The sequence below is a fragment of the Podarcis tiliguerta genome (genome assembly GCF_965153285.1).
Source record: "Podarcis tiliguerta genome assembly, chromosome: 1".
In the NCBI taxonomy this organism is placed as follows: Eukaryota; Metazoa; Chordata; class Lepidosauria; order Squamata; family Lacertidae; genus Podarcis; species Podarcis tiliguerta.
Window position 1 is genome coordinate 102,650,512 of NC_139534.1, and position 16,399 is coordinate 102,666,910.

At 40.8% G+C, this 16,399-nt stretch overlaps 1 protein-coding gene across 3 annotated transcripts in view; it reads right to left on the reverse strand.

The window, feature by feature from the left end:
* SLC25A21 (solute carrier family 25 member 21) overlaps positions 1–16,399 on the reverse strand; it is a 259,816-nt gene that overhangs the window by 22,831 nt on the left and 220,586 nt on the right. For all 3 annotated transcript variants that reach the window (XM_083453189.1, XM_083453188.1, XM_083453187.1), the window contains one exon: positions 917–983. In XM_083453189.1, the coding sequence (XP_083309315.1) occupies positions 917–983 (67 nt within the window). The remainder of the gene's footprint in view (positions 1–916; positions 984–16,399) is intronic.

Consider the following 16,399-nt stretch of genomic DNA (forward strand, 5'->3'; position numbering starts at 1 on the left):
TGCTATTTGGAAACCGAAAAAAAAAAAATCAGGTTTAAAAATGTGTGCTAGCGTTTTATTGGATACAGTATAGTTATTGTTGTTGTTAGTTGTTGGCATCTTGGTGGGGTGGGGTGGCAGTACAGTGGTACCTCGGCTTAAGAACTTAATTCGTTCCAGAGGTCCGTTCTTAACCTGAAACTGTTCTTAACCTGAAGTACCACTTTAGCTAATGGGGCCTCCTGCTGCAGCTGCGGGATTTCTGTTCTCATCCTGAAGCAAAGTTCTTAGCCCGAGGTACTATTTCTGGGTTAGCGGTGTCTGTAACCTGAAGCGTCTGTAACCTGAAGCGTATTTAACCTGAGGTACCACTGTATTCATTTGACCTTCGCCTGGCCACGTGGCCATGGCTTACTGGGAGGTAGAAGGCAAAAGGGCAATGAGGTCGTTGCATGCAAATGCACTGGCAGGAAAACTAGATTGGGTCTGCCAGTGGTTTGCACCACACCAGCCTCACCGCTGCCTTCTCTCTTCCCCTCAACATCTTGGTGAGCAGCAGCAATGAGGGCAACAGAAGGTCAGCAGAATACCGCTGCCCTATCACAATCATAATTTAATTTGTATGCCACTTTTCCATACTTAAAACCATGCTCAAAGTAGCTTGCAACGTGAAAGGATTTGCATAATTACAAACATAACAAAAGTATTAATAAGCCATAAACAAAACACATCAAAAAGTTTGCAACCAAATTGAAAAATTTCCACATAAATCACAGTAAGATCTAAAAAATAAAGATACAAAACATTAATATCAATAATAGCAGCAACAAACACACCTAAACAATGTCCCAGCCCCATCAGCTGCTACTGGTGTTATCTCATATGTTACCTGTCATATGTTATACAACAATAGTGAATTATATTAGTGGAATAATACCTTTACTGCCCTTTTGGGAGTTTCAGCCAAGATTGGAGGGAGTATACCTTTGTAGAAACCGAACAATCTATTGAAAGAAGAAGAAAAAGAAAAGGTTATTCAGGTATGTACTGTATGAGCATTAGCCAAGTGGCAAACCTGTTTTCTTTTCAGAATAAAACAACTATAGTAATCTCAAGGCAGTCTTAATTATTCAGAACAGCCCTTATTGTCAACAGTGAAGGTCTGTTTTCATACCGATTGTGTAACTACTGCTGCAGTCCTTAAATTACGTATCCTGAGACAATGCCACTGACTTCAAGAGGACAAAACTGAAATGAATTATTTGAGGAACATGGCTCAAATCTGAGTCTAGACCCCTGAAAGAATAAGCAAAAAGTAAACACAAATTCAACACGCAGTGTATATCGATTAGGGCTGGAAGCTATACTATCCAATAATAATCCTACTCAGAGTAGACCCATCAAAATTAAGACATGGTGGTTTCAATGGGTCTACTCTAAGTAAAACTTAGTTGGATACTATCCAGTGGGACTTAGTATTTATTACAATTTATAATTACATTTATAGTCTACCCCTCCTCCAAGGAACTCAAGGTGTCATATATGTAGGGTTGTCATACAGCCAGAATTTCCCTGACATTGCTGGGATTTGCCCGTTAAAAACAGTGTCCTGGTGGAAATTGCTTAAATGCATGGGAAAATCCAGACATATGGCAACCCATATTGGAAGTGTAGATTTTGGAGAATTTCCTTTAAAGAAGCTCAACAAGTTTGGCAAACAAAAAGCAAAAGACTTGTGTCCAGATTATCACTTTCTGAAACATGGCAACCCTAAATACATGGTTCCCACCTAAATTTATCGCCACAACAGATTAGATTAGATTAGATTAGATTAGGCTGGGGCTGGGGATCGAGTCACCCACGGAGCTTCAGGAATGATTGGGGAACTGAATTGTTGTCTTCTAGGTCCTAGTCCCACATTCAAACCATACTACTTTTTATCCAGAGAAAAATGTCATTCATTAATTGTTTACTATCTAGGTAGGTAGACTTTCAATAGAAAATCTTTAATGAATGGAAAGTGCTATTGCATACACACAGATATAACCATTTGGGGGAGAGGGGAATGAAAGGCATATGTTTAGAAGGCTCCTTCAAAATTTAATTCAATTTGCAGGAACAGTTGTGGCTTAATTTCACAGTTAGAGTTGTGTATATTTTCCCAATCATAGAATTGTAGACTTGGAAGGGACCTCGAGAGCCATCTAGTCCATTCCCCTGCAATGCAGGAATCTCAACTCAAGCACACATGGCAGATGGCCATCCAGCCTCTGCTGGAAAACCTCCAAGGAAGGAGAGTTCACCACCTCATGAGGTAGACTGTTGCACTGTAGAACAGCTCTTTTTGTCAGAAAGTTCTTCCTGATGTCTAATCAGAATCTCCTTTCTTGTAACTTGAATCCATTGCTTCAGGTCCTAGCCTCCAGAGCAGGAGAAAACAAGGTTGCTCCATCCTCCATGTGACAGCCCTTTAGATAGTTGAAGATTGCTACCATATCTCCTCTCAGTTTCCTCTTTTCCAGGCTAAACATACTGTCATGGTCCGGTTTACGGGCGGTCGAAGTCCTGGCAGAGGACGTCAGGACTGGGGGCAAGATGGCGAGGTGGGAACGAGAGTCTGGAAGCCAGGAGTCAGGAAGCCAAGGGTCCGAGGATCAGGAAGCAAGGAGTCAAGAAGCCAAAGGCAGGAAGCGTGTTGCTGTGGCAAAGAGCCAAAGGAAAATTCTGACCTTATATCCCTTCCCGGCTCTTGCCACCAGGTGCTGTGAGTTACCAATCGGCCTCACCTGTGCAGCAGCGCCTTGCCTCTTGAGAACAAACTTAGGAATCTCCTTCTTTGGAGGTCTTTAAGCAAAGGCTTGACAACCATATGTCAGGAGTGCTCTGATGGTGTTTTCTGCTTGGCAGGGAGTTGGACTCGATGGCCCTTGTGGTCTATTCCAACTCTATGATTCTATGATTTTATGAAAGCCCCAGTCCTGCTAAGCCCTACTGGTCACAGGGCCTGGCTCCTGCACACACTCCTGACACATACCCAGCTCCTTCAAGCGTTCCTCATGAGGCTTAGTTTCCAGACTTTTGATCATCTTGGTTGCCCTCCTCTACACACGTTCCAGCTTGTCAACATCCTTCTTAAATTGTGGTGCCCAGAATTGAACACAGTATTCCTGGTGTGGTCTGACCAAGGCAGAATAGACAGGGGACTATTATGTCCCTTGATCTGGACGCTATACATCTTTTGATGCAGGCTAGAATAGCCTTTGCTCTTTTTTTGCTGCTGCATCACACTGTTGACTCATGTTAAGCTTGTGGTCTACTAAGCGGAACATATGAATGTGAGCTCTCCCCATCCCCCTTTAATTTGAGTACTCATATACAATCCTCATGTGGGTCTTTGCCACCATTTTGTATCCGGCATGGCTAGAGGAATTACATGTAGCTTGAATAGATTTTGTTTAAAGGAAGGAGTGAAAGCAGATGGTAAGTGTAAGTGAGCTGGTAAAGGCACAACAGACCCAGCTCATCACCTGCCTTGCTGAAAATCAGATTTCTATTAAATTCTCTCCCTCAAACACCTTGCCTCCAGAAGGTCTGTATGACTTGTCATCAATGGATCGTAGCTTGCGTAAGACACACCGGATCTGTCTTGTCTGCACCTCCAACATCTATGAATTGACTTTGGCCCTGCATTACAAGGGTTCAACTTGAAGTCTACTTGTGCCCCTCAAGAGACAGACCAAGTCAGTGCATGTGGCGAGAGGGAAAAGAAAATGTGCATTTGATCTAGGAACATAGGAAACAGCAAATAATGGAAAGCACATGAGCTGTGAGCAACGAAAACCAAAAACTGCCCAAGATATAACCAGGATATCCTGTGATGGGAGTCGTGTCCTTACAGATATTTCTGCAGAAGCAGCCTTGCTGGGAGGTAAGCTGGGACAGCTGTTTCAAGCAATAGATTTTGGGGCTTCAGAAGAGAAATCTTTATTCATACACATGAGCACGTGTCAGAAGACAACCACACAAAAACACTGTCATTTTTTTTTGCACCATCTATTTCATTTTATGTTTTTGTAGATAGTGATGATCTGCCAGTTTTTTCCTTGTCTTGTGTCCAGGTTGCCACATTTTCTCAGCAGCCTCATGAAAACACACCATGAAAATACACCAGCATTTTATTTATTTATTTTTAATATGCATACCATATCTTCATTAAAAATATGTATACACACACACACACAATCAATAAATCAATCAAGAAAAAACACATAAAAAACCAAAATCGTAGATCACAGGTTATCAGATGACTGTCCCCTTAATAGTCAGTATAACCTTGGTGGCATAGAACAGTTTTAGCAAAAATTAAAAAATGAATACTGAAGACCCATGCTGAATCTCTATTGGAAGGGCATTCCATAAGACTGGGCCAATGACACTGAAGGCTCAGTTTTGTGCTGATAAGCCTTGCCAACCTGGGGGACAACCAATCACTCCTATAGATGATCTCAGAGATTTTAGTGATCATTTCTTCTCATATATCTCGTATATCCATCTGTGATTGTTATTTTCATGAATACCTACATTTTATGCAGACTTCCACTCAGTCTAAGCATTTTTGTATACTTTTTTTGGATGGAGAACTGCCCCACAAAATTCAGGCATGTGTGAATTTCAAAGGATAGCTGTATTTCACTTTACATTCAGAAAAGTGCAAATTAGGTAGGTCAGTTCACATTAGAAGGGATCAGTTCAAATTTAACTGTGAACTGAATCAAATATATCCTCCATCCACAGTTGTATTGGGCCCACAAAATATTACTGATCAAAGTTTCATTATTATTATTATTATTACAGTGGTAACTCAGGTTACATACTCTTCAGGTTACAGATTCCGCTAACCCAGAAATAGGGCTTCAGGTTAAGAACTTTACTTCAGGATGAGAACAGAAATCGTGCTCTGGCGGCGCGGCAGCAGCAGGAGGCCCCATTAGCTAAAGTGGTGCTTCAGGTTAAGAACAGTTTCAGGTTAAGTACGGACCTCCGGAACGAATTAAGTACTTAACCCGAGGTACCACTGTATTATTATTTATCAAACTTTCATTATGAAGGTTTATGCTGAAATGTTGGTGCGCAGAGTTATAAATAGAATCTAAGAATGTGACATAGAGGAGGAATTAAATTCACGTGATGGTGTTCTGTTGGTCATTTTTGTTGGGCTTCTCTATTTCTGTTCTCTGGTGCAGCCAGTTACGCTTGCTCCTGTCCTAAGGGTCAGAGGACTCGCTGGAATGTGACCGTGCAGGAGACTTCAGTGAGGAGTGAGGAGGGGAGATTCAGAAAAAACTGTGAAGCTTGTCTAAACTCTAGATCTAAACCATTACTTTATGGAAAGCCAGCTCAATATTTACATTTCAACATGGTATTTTTTTCAAAAAAATTTTTTGCGGGGGGTCAATTACTTTTCCTCTAATTTGCTCTTCAAGTTACTCCGTAATTTATTTCCAAATCTGGTTCCCCCGCCTCCCCTTTCTTTTCTTCTTAACTTAGTGGGCTTGGGATGTCATTAAAGTTAGCAGTATCTGTATATAATAATAAAGTATTGTATGATACTTTATAATATATGCAGCCGCCTCACTCTGTCTAATGGTAGGGCCAGGCCATGCTGAATGCATACAAGTGTCCTGCAGTAGTTATTTTATGGCACCTGACTAAAGTGGGCGTGAAGAAAGAAGCAAATGTAAAGGCAAGGGGCAAGTGATTAGTTCTTGGCTCCAGAAGGGAGGAAAGACTTCTTTTCTGCCTGAAAGTAAAAAAGAGACCATCTCTGCCTCTGACGAAAATACACTTCTGATGAATTTATACTTAATAAGAATATAGTGGCTACAGCATTAGTAGCAATGACATTCAGGCAACCCCCCCCCCCCAATTATCATCACACGGGGGTGTAAACATGAGGTGTGGCCTCTGATCTCAGCTCTTCCAGTGTGCCAGCACCATCAGTCCCACAGCTCCTTTGGTGTGTTGGGGGCAGAACATCTGCAGTGAGTAGACTACTCTGCTTGTGTTGGGTCCCTGTGTGATTTAGACGCCTAGAAGTTGGGAGTTCTAAATTGCGCAAGGAACCTTTGTGGGTAAAAAGAAGGCCTCCCATTTTAGCAGTTATCCCTGCAACTCATGGAGGACAACAGAGATGGTGATGAGGGCAGCTACGGCGCTCAAGATATGGCTAGGTCTCAAGGTCCCATAACAAATTCTAGGATTCTCCCTTCTATATTCTCCTTCATTTTTGCTATTGTTCAAGGAAGAGGACAGCACCACCAGCGATATAGATAAGTGTTCCGAATTTCAGCATGAAAGAGAAGACAAGAAAGTGTCACCACATCTCTACACATTCAACGAAATGGAAAGAGTTAACAGCTGCAGCTTTAACCGAAGCACAGTTAAAATGCATTATTTTGTTTCAGCATTAAGCATCTAAATGAACATCACCATTCAATTGTGTTCTGGGCAGCCACCCAAATTCGTCTTTGCAATAGTTGATTTTGAAACATTACAGTCAATCATATCTTCCCAATTTGTTCTTCTTTAAGGCTTTAGGCACCCTTCTGGTTTCCATTTCTTGTTTGGAAGCCTTGAGTCATCCATTTTGGCAACATGTCCAACCCAAATCAGTTATTTTCTCCAAATTATATTGAAATTGGGATCTTGCTTAGTTTGTTGTTTTCCTCCCCTGTCTCTCACATAATTTTCCCTTTAAGGATCAAATACAAAGCTGATTGAAGGCATGCATATAATATCCTCTTTCTTCAGTTGCTGTCAAATCCAAGCCTGTTACCCACATACTTCTGTAATTGAAACAATGACAGAAAGTACCTTTAGGGCCCTGTTCCCTTGCCCTGCATGAATCAGGGGTTCACTGGATTTAGATGAGTTGCAGAGTTCTGCCAGTGAAGATGCACAGAATGTCTGGTGTGAAATGTACAGTATTACTGATGTTAGAAATACTTTTTCAGTTTGGCAACACCGGATGAGTGCTCTTAAAAATACACCACACAGTGAAAAGTGCATATCTGAGTAAATCATAGGAATGCTTCCATGGATATTTGAATTGTGGCACCTTGATTTAAATTAATTTTCATAAGCTGACGCCAGGGTGCTTGGTGGGGGATGGAGGGGGGCTATTGTTTTTGTATGTTTATTACCGTGTTGCAAATAACTTCAAAAATTATTCTCTCCCTCCCCTCTTTCTCTCCCTCCCCCTCTTTCTCTCCCTCCCCCTCTTTCTCTCTATGATTCCCATATAGTGCTGAAATAATAATTTATGATTCGTTAAAGGGGGAAACAAACAACCTGGATGCAATTTTGATGATGGATCCAGGTTTACAATGGGTGGAGTTCTGCTCACGGAGATGCTCTGCTGGTGCAAGTGCAGCAGGGTTGTGACATTCACAGATTCTTCCTTTCCCCTGAAAAGTTAATCTACAGGGTTGGGGGACTTTTTAGAACAGCAAGGGAGGGGATCACAGGGGACTATAGGGCAACATGGAGTTGACAAAAAAATCTACCTCCTCTGCTAGATCTATTACAGTGGTACCTTGGTTTTTGAACATCTCGGAAGTTGAATGTTTCAGTTTTCGAACACCGAAACCAGGAAGTAAATGCTTCCGCTTTTGAATGTGCCTCAGAAGTTGAACGGTGTCCGATAGGTGTTTCTAAATTAAATTTGCAGGACTGCCCTTTGCACCTTGGTTTTCTAACGTTTTGGAAGTCAAATTGTCTTCCAGAACAGATTATGTTCGAAAACCGAGGTACCACTATATTATTATTAGTACAAAACAACAACAAAATAATATTGGTAGGATACCTTTTATTAGAATCAGCTAAAATATTTTCTTATTATGTTGGGTTCACTTCATTAGAAATGGGAAGGGCCTGTTGTTTTTATTGGAAAGGTATACCGCTGTTGCTTTTGTATTTATTTATTTTAATGGAACAGCATAGCTATTACTATTGCTGCCACTACTAACATTATGGACAACAATGATACAGTGGTACCTTGGTTTAAGAACAGTCCTGTTTAAGAATGATTCGGTTTACAAACACCACAAAATGGGAATAGTGTCCTGGTTTGAGAACTTTACCTCAGTCTAAGAATGGAATCCAAACAGTGGAAGGCGGGAGACCTCATTAGGGAAAACAGTGCGGGAGACCTCATTAGGGAAAGTGCGCCTTGGTTTAAGAACAGTTTCAGTTTAAGAACGGACTTCCGGAATGGATTAAGTTAGTAAACCGAGGTACCACTGTAATTTTAAAAGTCAATTACTGCTACCATTATTATAAATTCTTTGTGGGGAGATATTAGGTAGTATATCTAGTTTAACCTTAACAGATCTCAATCTTAAAAACATCCAAATTCAAGGGAAATTGGTGCATCACTGACATGATATATTATCAAGGAACATAGGCAAGCATCTGTGATGTGTACTTTTAACATCCGCAAGATTAGTTCACAGGCTATTCCACAGTTAGCAATACATTTCCTATATTGCTGCATTCAAATGTCTGACCACAGCCTAGATAAACCACACATTATTTATAAGTAAAAAAACAACACAAAAAACCAGTTTGCTGTGGGTTCTTTTTAATACCATTCCACTCATTACTAGCTGTATGTAGGCCAAGTTAAAGTACATCTCAATTTGCAGATAGTCACTTAGGAAATTTATAAGCAAAGGGATTATAGTGAAAATGAATGTAATCCTTTCTTTTAAAGTATACAAAATACCTCTTCAGAAGTTAATCAAACACAGTTGAACGCATACCTAATGCTAAAAGGTTTGTGTATTGTGCATTGCTGTTTGGTATTCCAGTACTTTCAGCTATAATACTCTGCGTACTTGGCATTCAGCATCGTCAGACATGGTGCTATTTTACATCAAACTAAGGAATATGTTTAATATCCATTCTATTCTGCACATACTCTCTATATTCTGTTCAAATTTACGAAATATTCATTGAATATTTGATGCCTGTTTCTGATGTCCTGTATTTCCTTTAAATATTTGACCATATCTGATTGCAGACGTGCAATAATAGTTATGTTATGCAATGGCACTAGTATCAAACAGCATCAGACCAATTGGTTTCAAGTAGGTAGCCGTGCTGGTCTGCCGTACTAAAAAAAAATTAAAATAATTCCATAAAAAGATAGTTTAAAAGACTCTTCTTAAAAACCTAAAAACTCCCTTAAAAGAATCAAGTCTTCAAAAAAGTTGTATGATCTAAGAAAGTCTTTAAAAGAATCCTTCCAAAAGAATTTAAAAATTAAAATGCAGCACTTTAGAGACCAACTGAGTGGTTTTGGGTATAAGCTTTCATGTGCATGCACACTTCTTCAGATACACTGGAACAGAAGTCATCAGACCCTTATATATAATCAGACCATTTGGCATTAGTATCAGACAGTATTTGTTAGCTGTCAGAAAAGAATCTTCTTCTTCTTTGGCGATCACTCGTAGCCAAGTAAGATTGTCTTCCATAAACATGGTTTTAACAATGAGTCTGCCAGTGACTGTGGAGGCCAATTCTGGATTCACACCTCCTTCCACAGTGGGGACATTGGTTTCTGGGTGGGAGTTGATCATGGTGAGGGTTTGCCAAGCGTGCCTTCCTCTTAGCACGTTTCTCCCTTTCGTCCTGAGTTCGAGGGTCTTCAAAGCCCATGACACCTTTGGTAAAGGCTGTTCTCCAAATGGAGCGCTCGGAAGTGTTTCCCAATCCTTAGTATTTGACAGCATGTGATATTCAACAGCAAGTGAAATACAGGATTGTACTCAACATGACACTAAGGTGAGTGTTCTGTCAGTGCAAGGTTTTCTCCTAGCACAATGAAAGGTTCTCTCCCATCCTCCACCCACCCCATAAATCTGTTCTGGGGGTTCCCCAGCCTTGCAGAGCATATTTGGCAATAGTGAGGGGCATGCACAGGGTGAGGAGAGGGAAGAAATACTTTTGCATTAGTACTAATCCTTGCACCAGTGCAATAATTTAATTGAATAGTGGCTTTCATATTGAATGTGTGTCAAATCAACAAAGAAATGCCAACCATTTTAAAGGCGAAATTTCACATTTAAAATTCAAAACTGAATTCTGTATTCAAAAATTCACATTCAATATCAGATAGCAAAATAGGAAAATATGACAGCATGTCTACTGTGCTCCACTGAATGCAAAGAGAAGTTATACTCAAGAAGAGTATACACATTACATAATACTCATGCTATAATATGCCCATTAAAATAATAACTTTATTACTTATTCCTTTCCTCCTTAGGGCTCAAGGCAGCATGCATGCTTCTTTCCCTCCCAATTTTATCCTCACCTCGCCTCTGTGAGGCATATTAGGCTGGGAGACAGTCACTGGCCCGTAGTCACCTTCTGAGCTTCCTGGCTGAGTGGGGATTTGAACCCAAGTCTCCCAGATCTTAATATAACACACTAACCACTACATCACACTGGCTTTCTAAATTCCCCAAATAAAGACACTTAGGGCAGCCCAAGGAGAAGGACACATATAATGTGCAAAAGGAGATCAATCTAAAGCAGTGAGGATGTTAATGAAATATATTTTTAGACTACTTTGGAAGATTCCAGCTCAGAACTGGCTCAGGAACCACTGGGTTGGCCAACAAACGGATGAATAATCAGCATCAATCTAATTTATTTGGAATGACAGTCATGGCCATATTTACAACATATGGGTCAGATTAAGTAGTAGTTGCGCGCCATCATCCTATGTGACTTTGTTATTTTTGCAGAGAAACGAGTCTCCCTTCCACAGTTATTAATCACCCCTCAATCTCTTGCTCAAAACCCTTGCTAATTTTTGGCTGCCTGTTCTGTTCACGACACACCTATAAATAGATTCAGCAAGAGAAGGAAAGATGAGAACACTGTCCTCTCTTCAGCAACAGAAAGCGAAACTGGAAACAATTGCCTGGTGTGTGTGTTTTTTTAAAAAAAGTGTACAAACTAAATTCAAATCTTATTCCCTCTAGCCTGCAGTACTCCATCTACATATTTTTTGTAGCCAAGTATGGTTTGGGTCTTATGACCTCAGCTGTGTACTCTGCAGCAAATACTGAGTATTCATTAGTGGTTCAGAAATCCACATCTTGTACCGAATTTCAGCTTATAGATTTTTTTTCTTACTTCCTCAGAAAAGAAAATGGCAGTGGTTGTATTCTGTTGTAATAATATATCGAACAATAGAACTGAGGCCTGTCATCTTGGTTTATTCTTACTGTGAATGCTATGGGTCAACTTTAGGGGACGCGGGTCGCGCTGTGGGTTAAACCACAGAGCCTAGGGCTTGCTGATCAAAAGGTCGGCGGTTCGAATCCCCGTGACGGGGTGAACTCCCGTTGCTTGGTCCCTGCTCCTGCCAATCTAGCAGTTCGAAAGCACATCAAAGTGCAAGTAGATAAATAGGTACCGCTCTGGCGGGAAGGTAAATGGTGTTTCCGTGCGCTGCTCTGGTTCGCCAGAAGTGGCTTAGTCATGCTGGACACATGACCCTGTCTAGGTTAGGAATTAGACCCAGGATCTTGGAGGAATCTGGCAGATCTGGGGTGGGACCATTGTAAAATCTGGTAGATGAAGTGTGGTGTCAAGGTAAAAATCAAGGAGTGTGCTTGATTTTGACAGAATCTGGAGCTTATTAGTTTTTCAGCCCTAGGCAACCCGTAGTACTGGTTATCTGACAGAACAATGATTAACTGGTTAGATCTGTAAATAGTAACTGGCTAGGAAATGTATTTATTGGTACAACGGTTTCCTATGTTCCTAGCTGATGAGCAGCCAAATATCTATGGTGGGAGTAGATGTGTTAGTTTTGTACCATATGGTTCCCATCATCCCCATTGTTCTCAAGACTTTTTGAGTCTGCCACAGAGTCAGCATGGATGCAATGCTACCTGACTCATGGGTGAACTACATGTTACATGAAAATCATGTATCCAAGTCCTGAGATGGGTTGCCAATGCACTAAAATAACCAGGGTATGAAAAACTGGACAAAAATTTGATTTGAAATCAATAGGGTTGAGCCAAAAGATCTCAAGATGTTGAAATAGGGGAGGGCACTAGTTAAGGAAAGACTGCTACAGAGCGCATTTTGTCCCATACAAAAATTGGAGGATATATTCATTATGGTGTTAATTTCCATTATGGTGTTAATTGCCACCTTTATAATTTCCGCTGTCTGTGCCACACAAATACACAAACACCCCACTTGGCTTTTCCCTGTCTTTCTGTTTACAATAAGAAACAGTTATAGGCAAGCCAGAAGAAATTTCCCCAAAGCTTATAAACTAGAAAAATGTCTCATTATGACTCAGATTGTCAGAACTTGATGAACGTTCAGCAGGCATTTTTAGCTGTTCAAACACTAGGGCAAAAATTATAGAAGGATTCTTTTCTGGCCTTTTGCTAACAGAACTTTCCTTTGCATAACAGGTACATCAGGAAACAGCCACTGGTTAAATATTGCACCACACCTAGGTCTATTCACGCAGAAAAATGTGAGAAAATGCATTTGGAACTTTTGTTATGAGAGAGGATGACAGCAATTTGTTCTTTTCTCTGACGTCACCAAAGACAAACCTTTGCAATTGTATGCTGAGTATAATGACAACATGACACAGAATTAAGCTATTTAATATCATCACAAAAGAACGGATTAGGAAGGAATCAGTTTCATTGCAGATTGACAGCCTTCGCTGGAAAGAAGTATTTTATTTTATTTTTGCATCAGCATATCTACATACAGTCACTGTGGAGACTTGATTAATAGAGTACTATTTCCCACCTTAAGGTAAAGGTAAAGGGAACCCTGACCATTAAGTCCAGTCGTGACCGACTCCGGGGTTGTGGCGCTCATCTCGCTTTATTGGCCAAGGGAGCCGGCGTACAGCTTCCAGGTCATGTGGCCAGCATGACTAAGCCGCTTCTGATTAACCAGAGCAGCACACGGAAAAGCCGTTTACCTTCCCGCCGGAGCGGTACCTATTTATCTACTTGCAGTTTGACGCGCTTTCAAACTGCTAGGTTGGCAGGAGCAGGGACCGAGCAACGGGAGCTCACCCTGTCGCGGGGATTCGAACCGCCGACCTTTTGATCGGCAAGTCCTAGGCTCTGTGGTTTAACCCACAGCGCCACCCGCGTCCCTCTATTCCCACCTTACTTTTAAATAAAAAGCCCCAAAGGCAGTAAAGATGACTGTATATATTAATTTATCATTCTGGCTACCTTAATTCAATACACACAGCAATGGAGTTTGCAAACACTTCTGCATTTCCACTTATTGGTGACTGCATTTTAGATTACTTAAAAGTACCAAATTTGCACTTAAAAAAAATAACCTCAATGTCTAAATAAGCTCACTTTAGGCAAATATAACTGCAGGTGCAAGATGCTGTCTGAGTTGATTTGCACTTCCAAATATACAGGCAGAAAGCATTTACATGTCCCAATTTCCCTTGCTTACAAGGCCACATTGCTTAGAGCTGCTTTTATCTGAATTTTCATTTCTACGGACACATACTCAAGCTCATGTCATATGGACTAGTTACTAACTAAAATATTCACGACAACCCCCACCCAACACTTCATGCACAGCTTCTGAGTGAAGCAGGAAGTTCAAGGACTTTTTCAACATTATGCTTTTGCTTCATGGAGAGCATTTATATGTCGAAAAAATCATGGAAAGGGCCTAGCTTGTCATAATCCACGTAACAATATGTGCATAGAAGCTACATATTCTCCATAATGATGTAGATAATTAATAATGAGGAGGAGGAGTTTGGATTTGATATCCCGCTTTATCACTACCCGAAGGAGTCTCAAAGAGGCTAGCATTCTCCTTTCCCTTCCTCCCCCACAACAAACGCTCTGTGAGGTGAGTGGGGCTGAGAGACTTCAGAGAAGTGTGACTGGCCCAAGGTCACCCAGCAGCTGCATGTGGAGGAGCGGAGACGCGGACCCGGTTCCCCAGATTACGAATCTATCTCTCTTAACCACTACAGCACAATCATATGACAGTTGTTACCTGTGGAAAGGGGGATGAATGCACACTATCTCCATCCCATCAGGTCCTATACATTCAGCATGGATGTCTATCAGTCACAAACTATTAATAATAATAATAATAATAATAATAATAATAATAATAATTTATACTCTGCCTTTCCTCAGCTGACATATAAAAATGAGAACAACTATAAACATAGAAAAAACAATAATTAAGAAGCAATTAAATATTGGTAGAAGTAAAACTATATACATATATAAAATTTATTAGAACCATGCAAATAACTATAATAAAACAGCGTGGCGCCAGCCCTTTCATTAAAAGCACTCACTTCCCAAAAGCATTTGGAACAAATAGCTTTTGCTATTATCCAGCAGGGCTCTTCTTATGTTAAGCATTTTAATATACTATTAGTTATGGTGGTTATTCTCTCTCCAAATGTCCTGACTTGGCCACATGCCATTTTTGCCTCTTTTTGCGATAGGTAAGAAAGAGAGGGAGAGGGAGAGAATCACTGCGGCAGCTAGACTGGGAGTGGCCGCCGAGACCACATAACACCGGTCCTGAAAGACCTACATTGGCTCCCAGTATGTTCAAAGTGTTGGTGCTGACCTTTAAAGCCCTAAATGGCGTCAGCCCACTATACCTGAAGGAGCGTCTCCACTCCCATCATTCAGCCCAGACACTGAGGTCCAGCGCCGAGGGCCTTTTGGCGATTCCCTCACTGCGAGAAGCGAAGTTACAGGGAACCAGGCAGAGGGCCTTCTTGGTAGTGGCACCCTCCCTGTGGAATGCCCTCCCACCAGATGTCAAGGAAATAAACAACTATATGACATTTAGTAGACATCTGAAGGCCGCCCTGTTTAGGGAGGTTTTTAATGACTGGTGTTTTAATGTATTTTTAACCTTCTGTTGGAAGTGGCTGGGGAAACCCAGCTAGATGGGTGGGGTAGAAATAATAAATTATTATTATATTATTACTATTATTATTATTATTATTTGCTCATGACCAGCCAAGGAGCTTCATAGTTGATCAGGAATTTGAAGATCAGTTCCCCAGATCCAGTTGTTGTTTGACTCCAAATCCTATCACTTCCAGATAGCATGGCTAACGGGAGTTGTGTAAGCCAACAACATCTGGAGAGCCACAGTTTCCGCACCCTACTCTAGCCAGAGCCTTATCATTTATTTTTACCACTAAAGATTTTTGTTGTGAACTTTCCCAGTCCTTTCCATCAAAAGCTAACCCATCCTGTAATGCATAGAGGTCCCTGCTGCTGTTTTTTAAAATCAGGACTTGTCTGTCTAGATTAGCGGTGACACACACACTACATAATGTCACAGTCCTTGTAGATTTTATTTTTCAAACACCTTACAATGTGTTCTTTGAACAGCCAACCTGCCTCAGCAAGTTTCATTCCCTTTTTGAAATGTTTTCTTTATCTGTGTTCTTTTGATCAGTCAAAACGTTCCAGCCCTAGCAAAGAAGAGCTGCCATCTTGGCATGCAAGGAAATAATGTCAATTAATCTTAGCTGTGCAGCACCATAGTTATTGTTGTTATCATTCCATATTTCTTCAAAACAGGCCAAATGTCTCCAAAGGCCTTTAGGCTCCTGTCCAAACTTACAATGCAGATGATATAATAAACTAAAATCAACTCACTGTAATTGACTTTTCATTTTGAGCTAGACTAGGGTAGATTAGCATCAGGCTCATGTAATGCACAGTGATTCCACAAGCTGGTTTACAACCATCTGGCTTCATCAGAAGACCCGTCACAAAGCCAACATAAATAGCAGCTCATTGGGCATGACTAAATGATTATCTGCTTTTATACAGAAGACATGCAGAGATACAACACAAACATGATCCTCTGCAGCCAGTATGAGGAGAGATTTTGTAAAAAATAAAAAATAGAAAATGCCTCTCCATATGTCTGCCAAGAAAATAGACACTTGAGACAAAATTTTCTTCCAAGCCATAAAAGTTTGATTTGCATTCTTGTCCTTGCCTAACAGCTCATGGGAAGGAGTTACTCTATGTCTTCATCCAGGGCCATCCCAATACATTTTGCTGCCTGAGGCAAAAGACAATATTCTGTCTCCTCCACCACTGTTCCATGTACAGAAGCTTACTCGACTGGCTGTCAAATTTTACTTCAGTGCTCATAATGGGATAGCATCCTCCTTTGCACTTGGGGACAGCAGTTTCATTCAGCAGATGCATGACAAGCCTATGGTAACATAGATCTGAGGAGAATACATACATACATGTATACATAATACATACATACATACATACATAATTTTATTAGTATGCTGCCTTTCTAT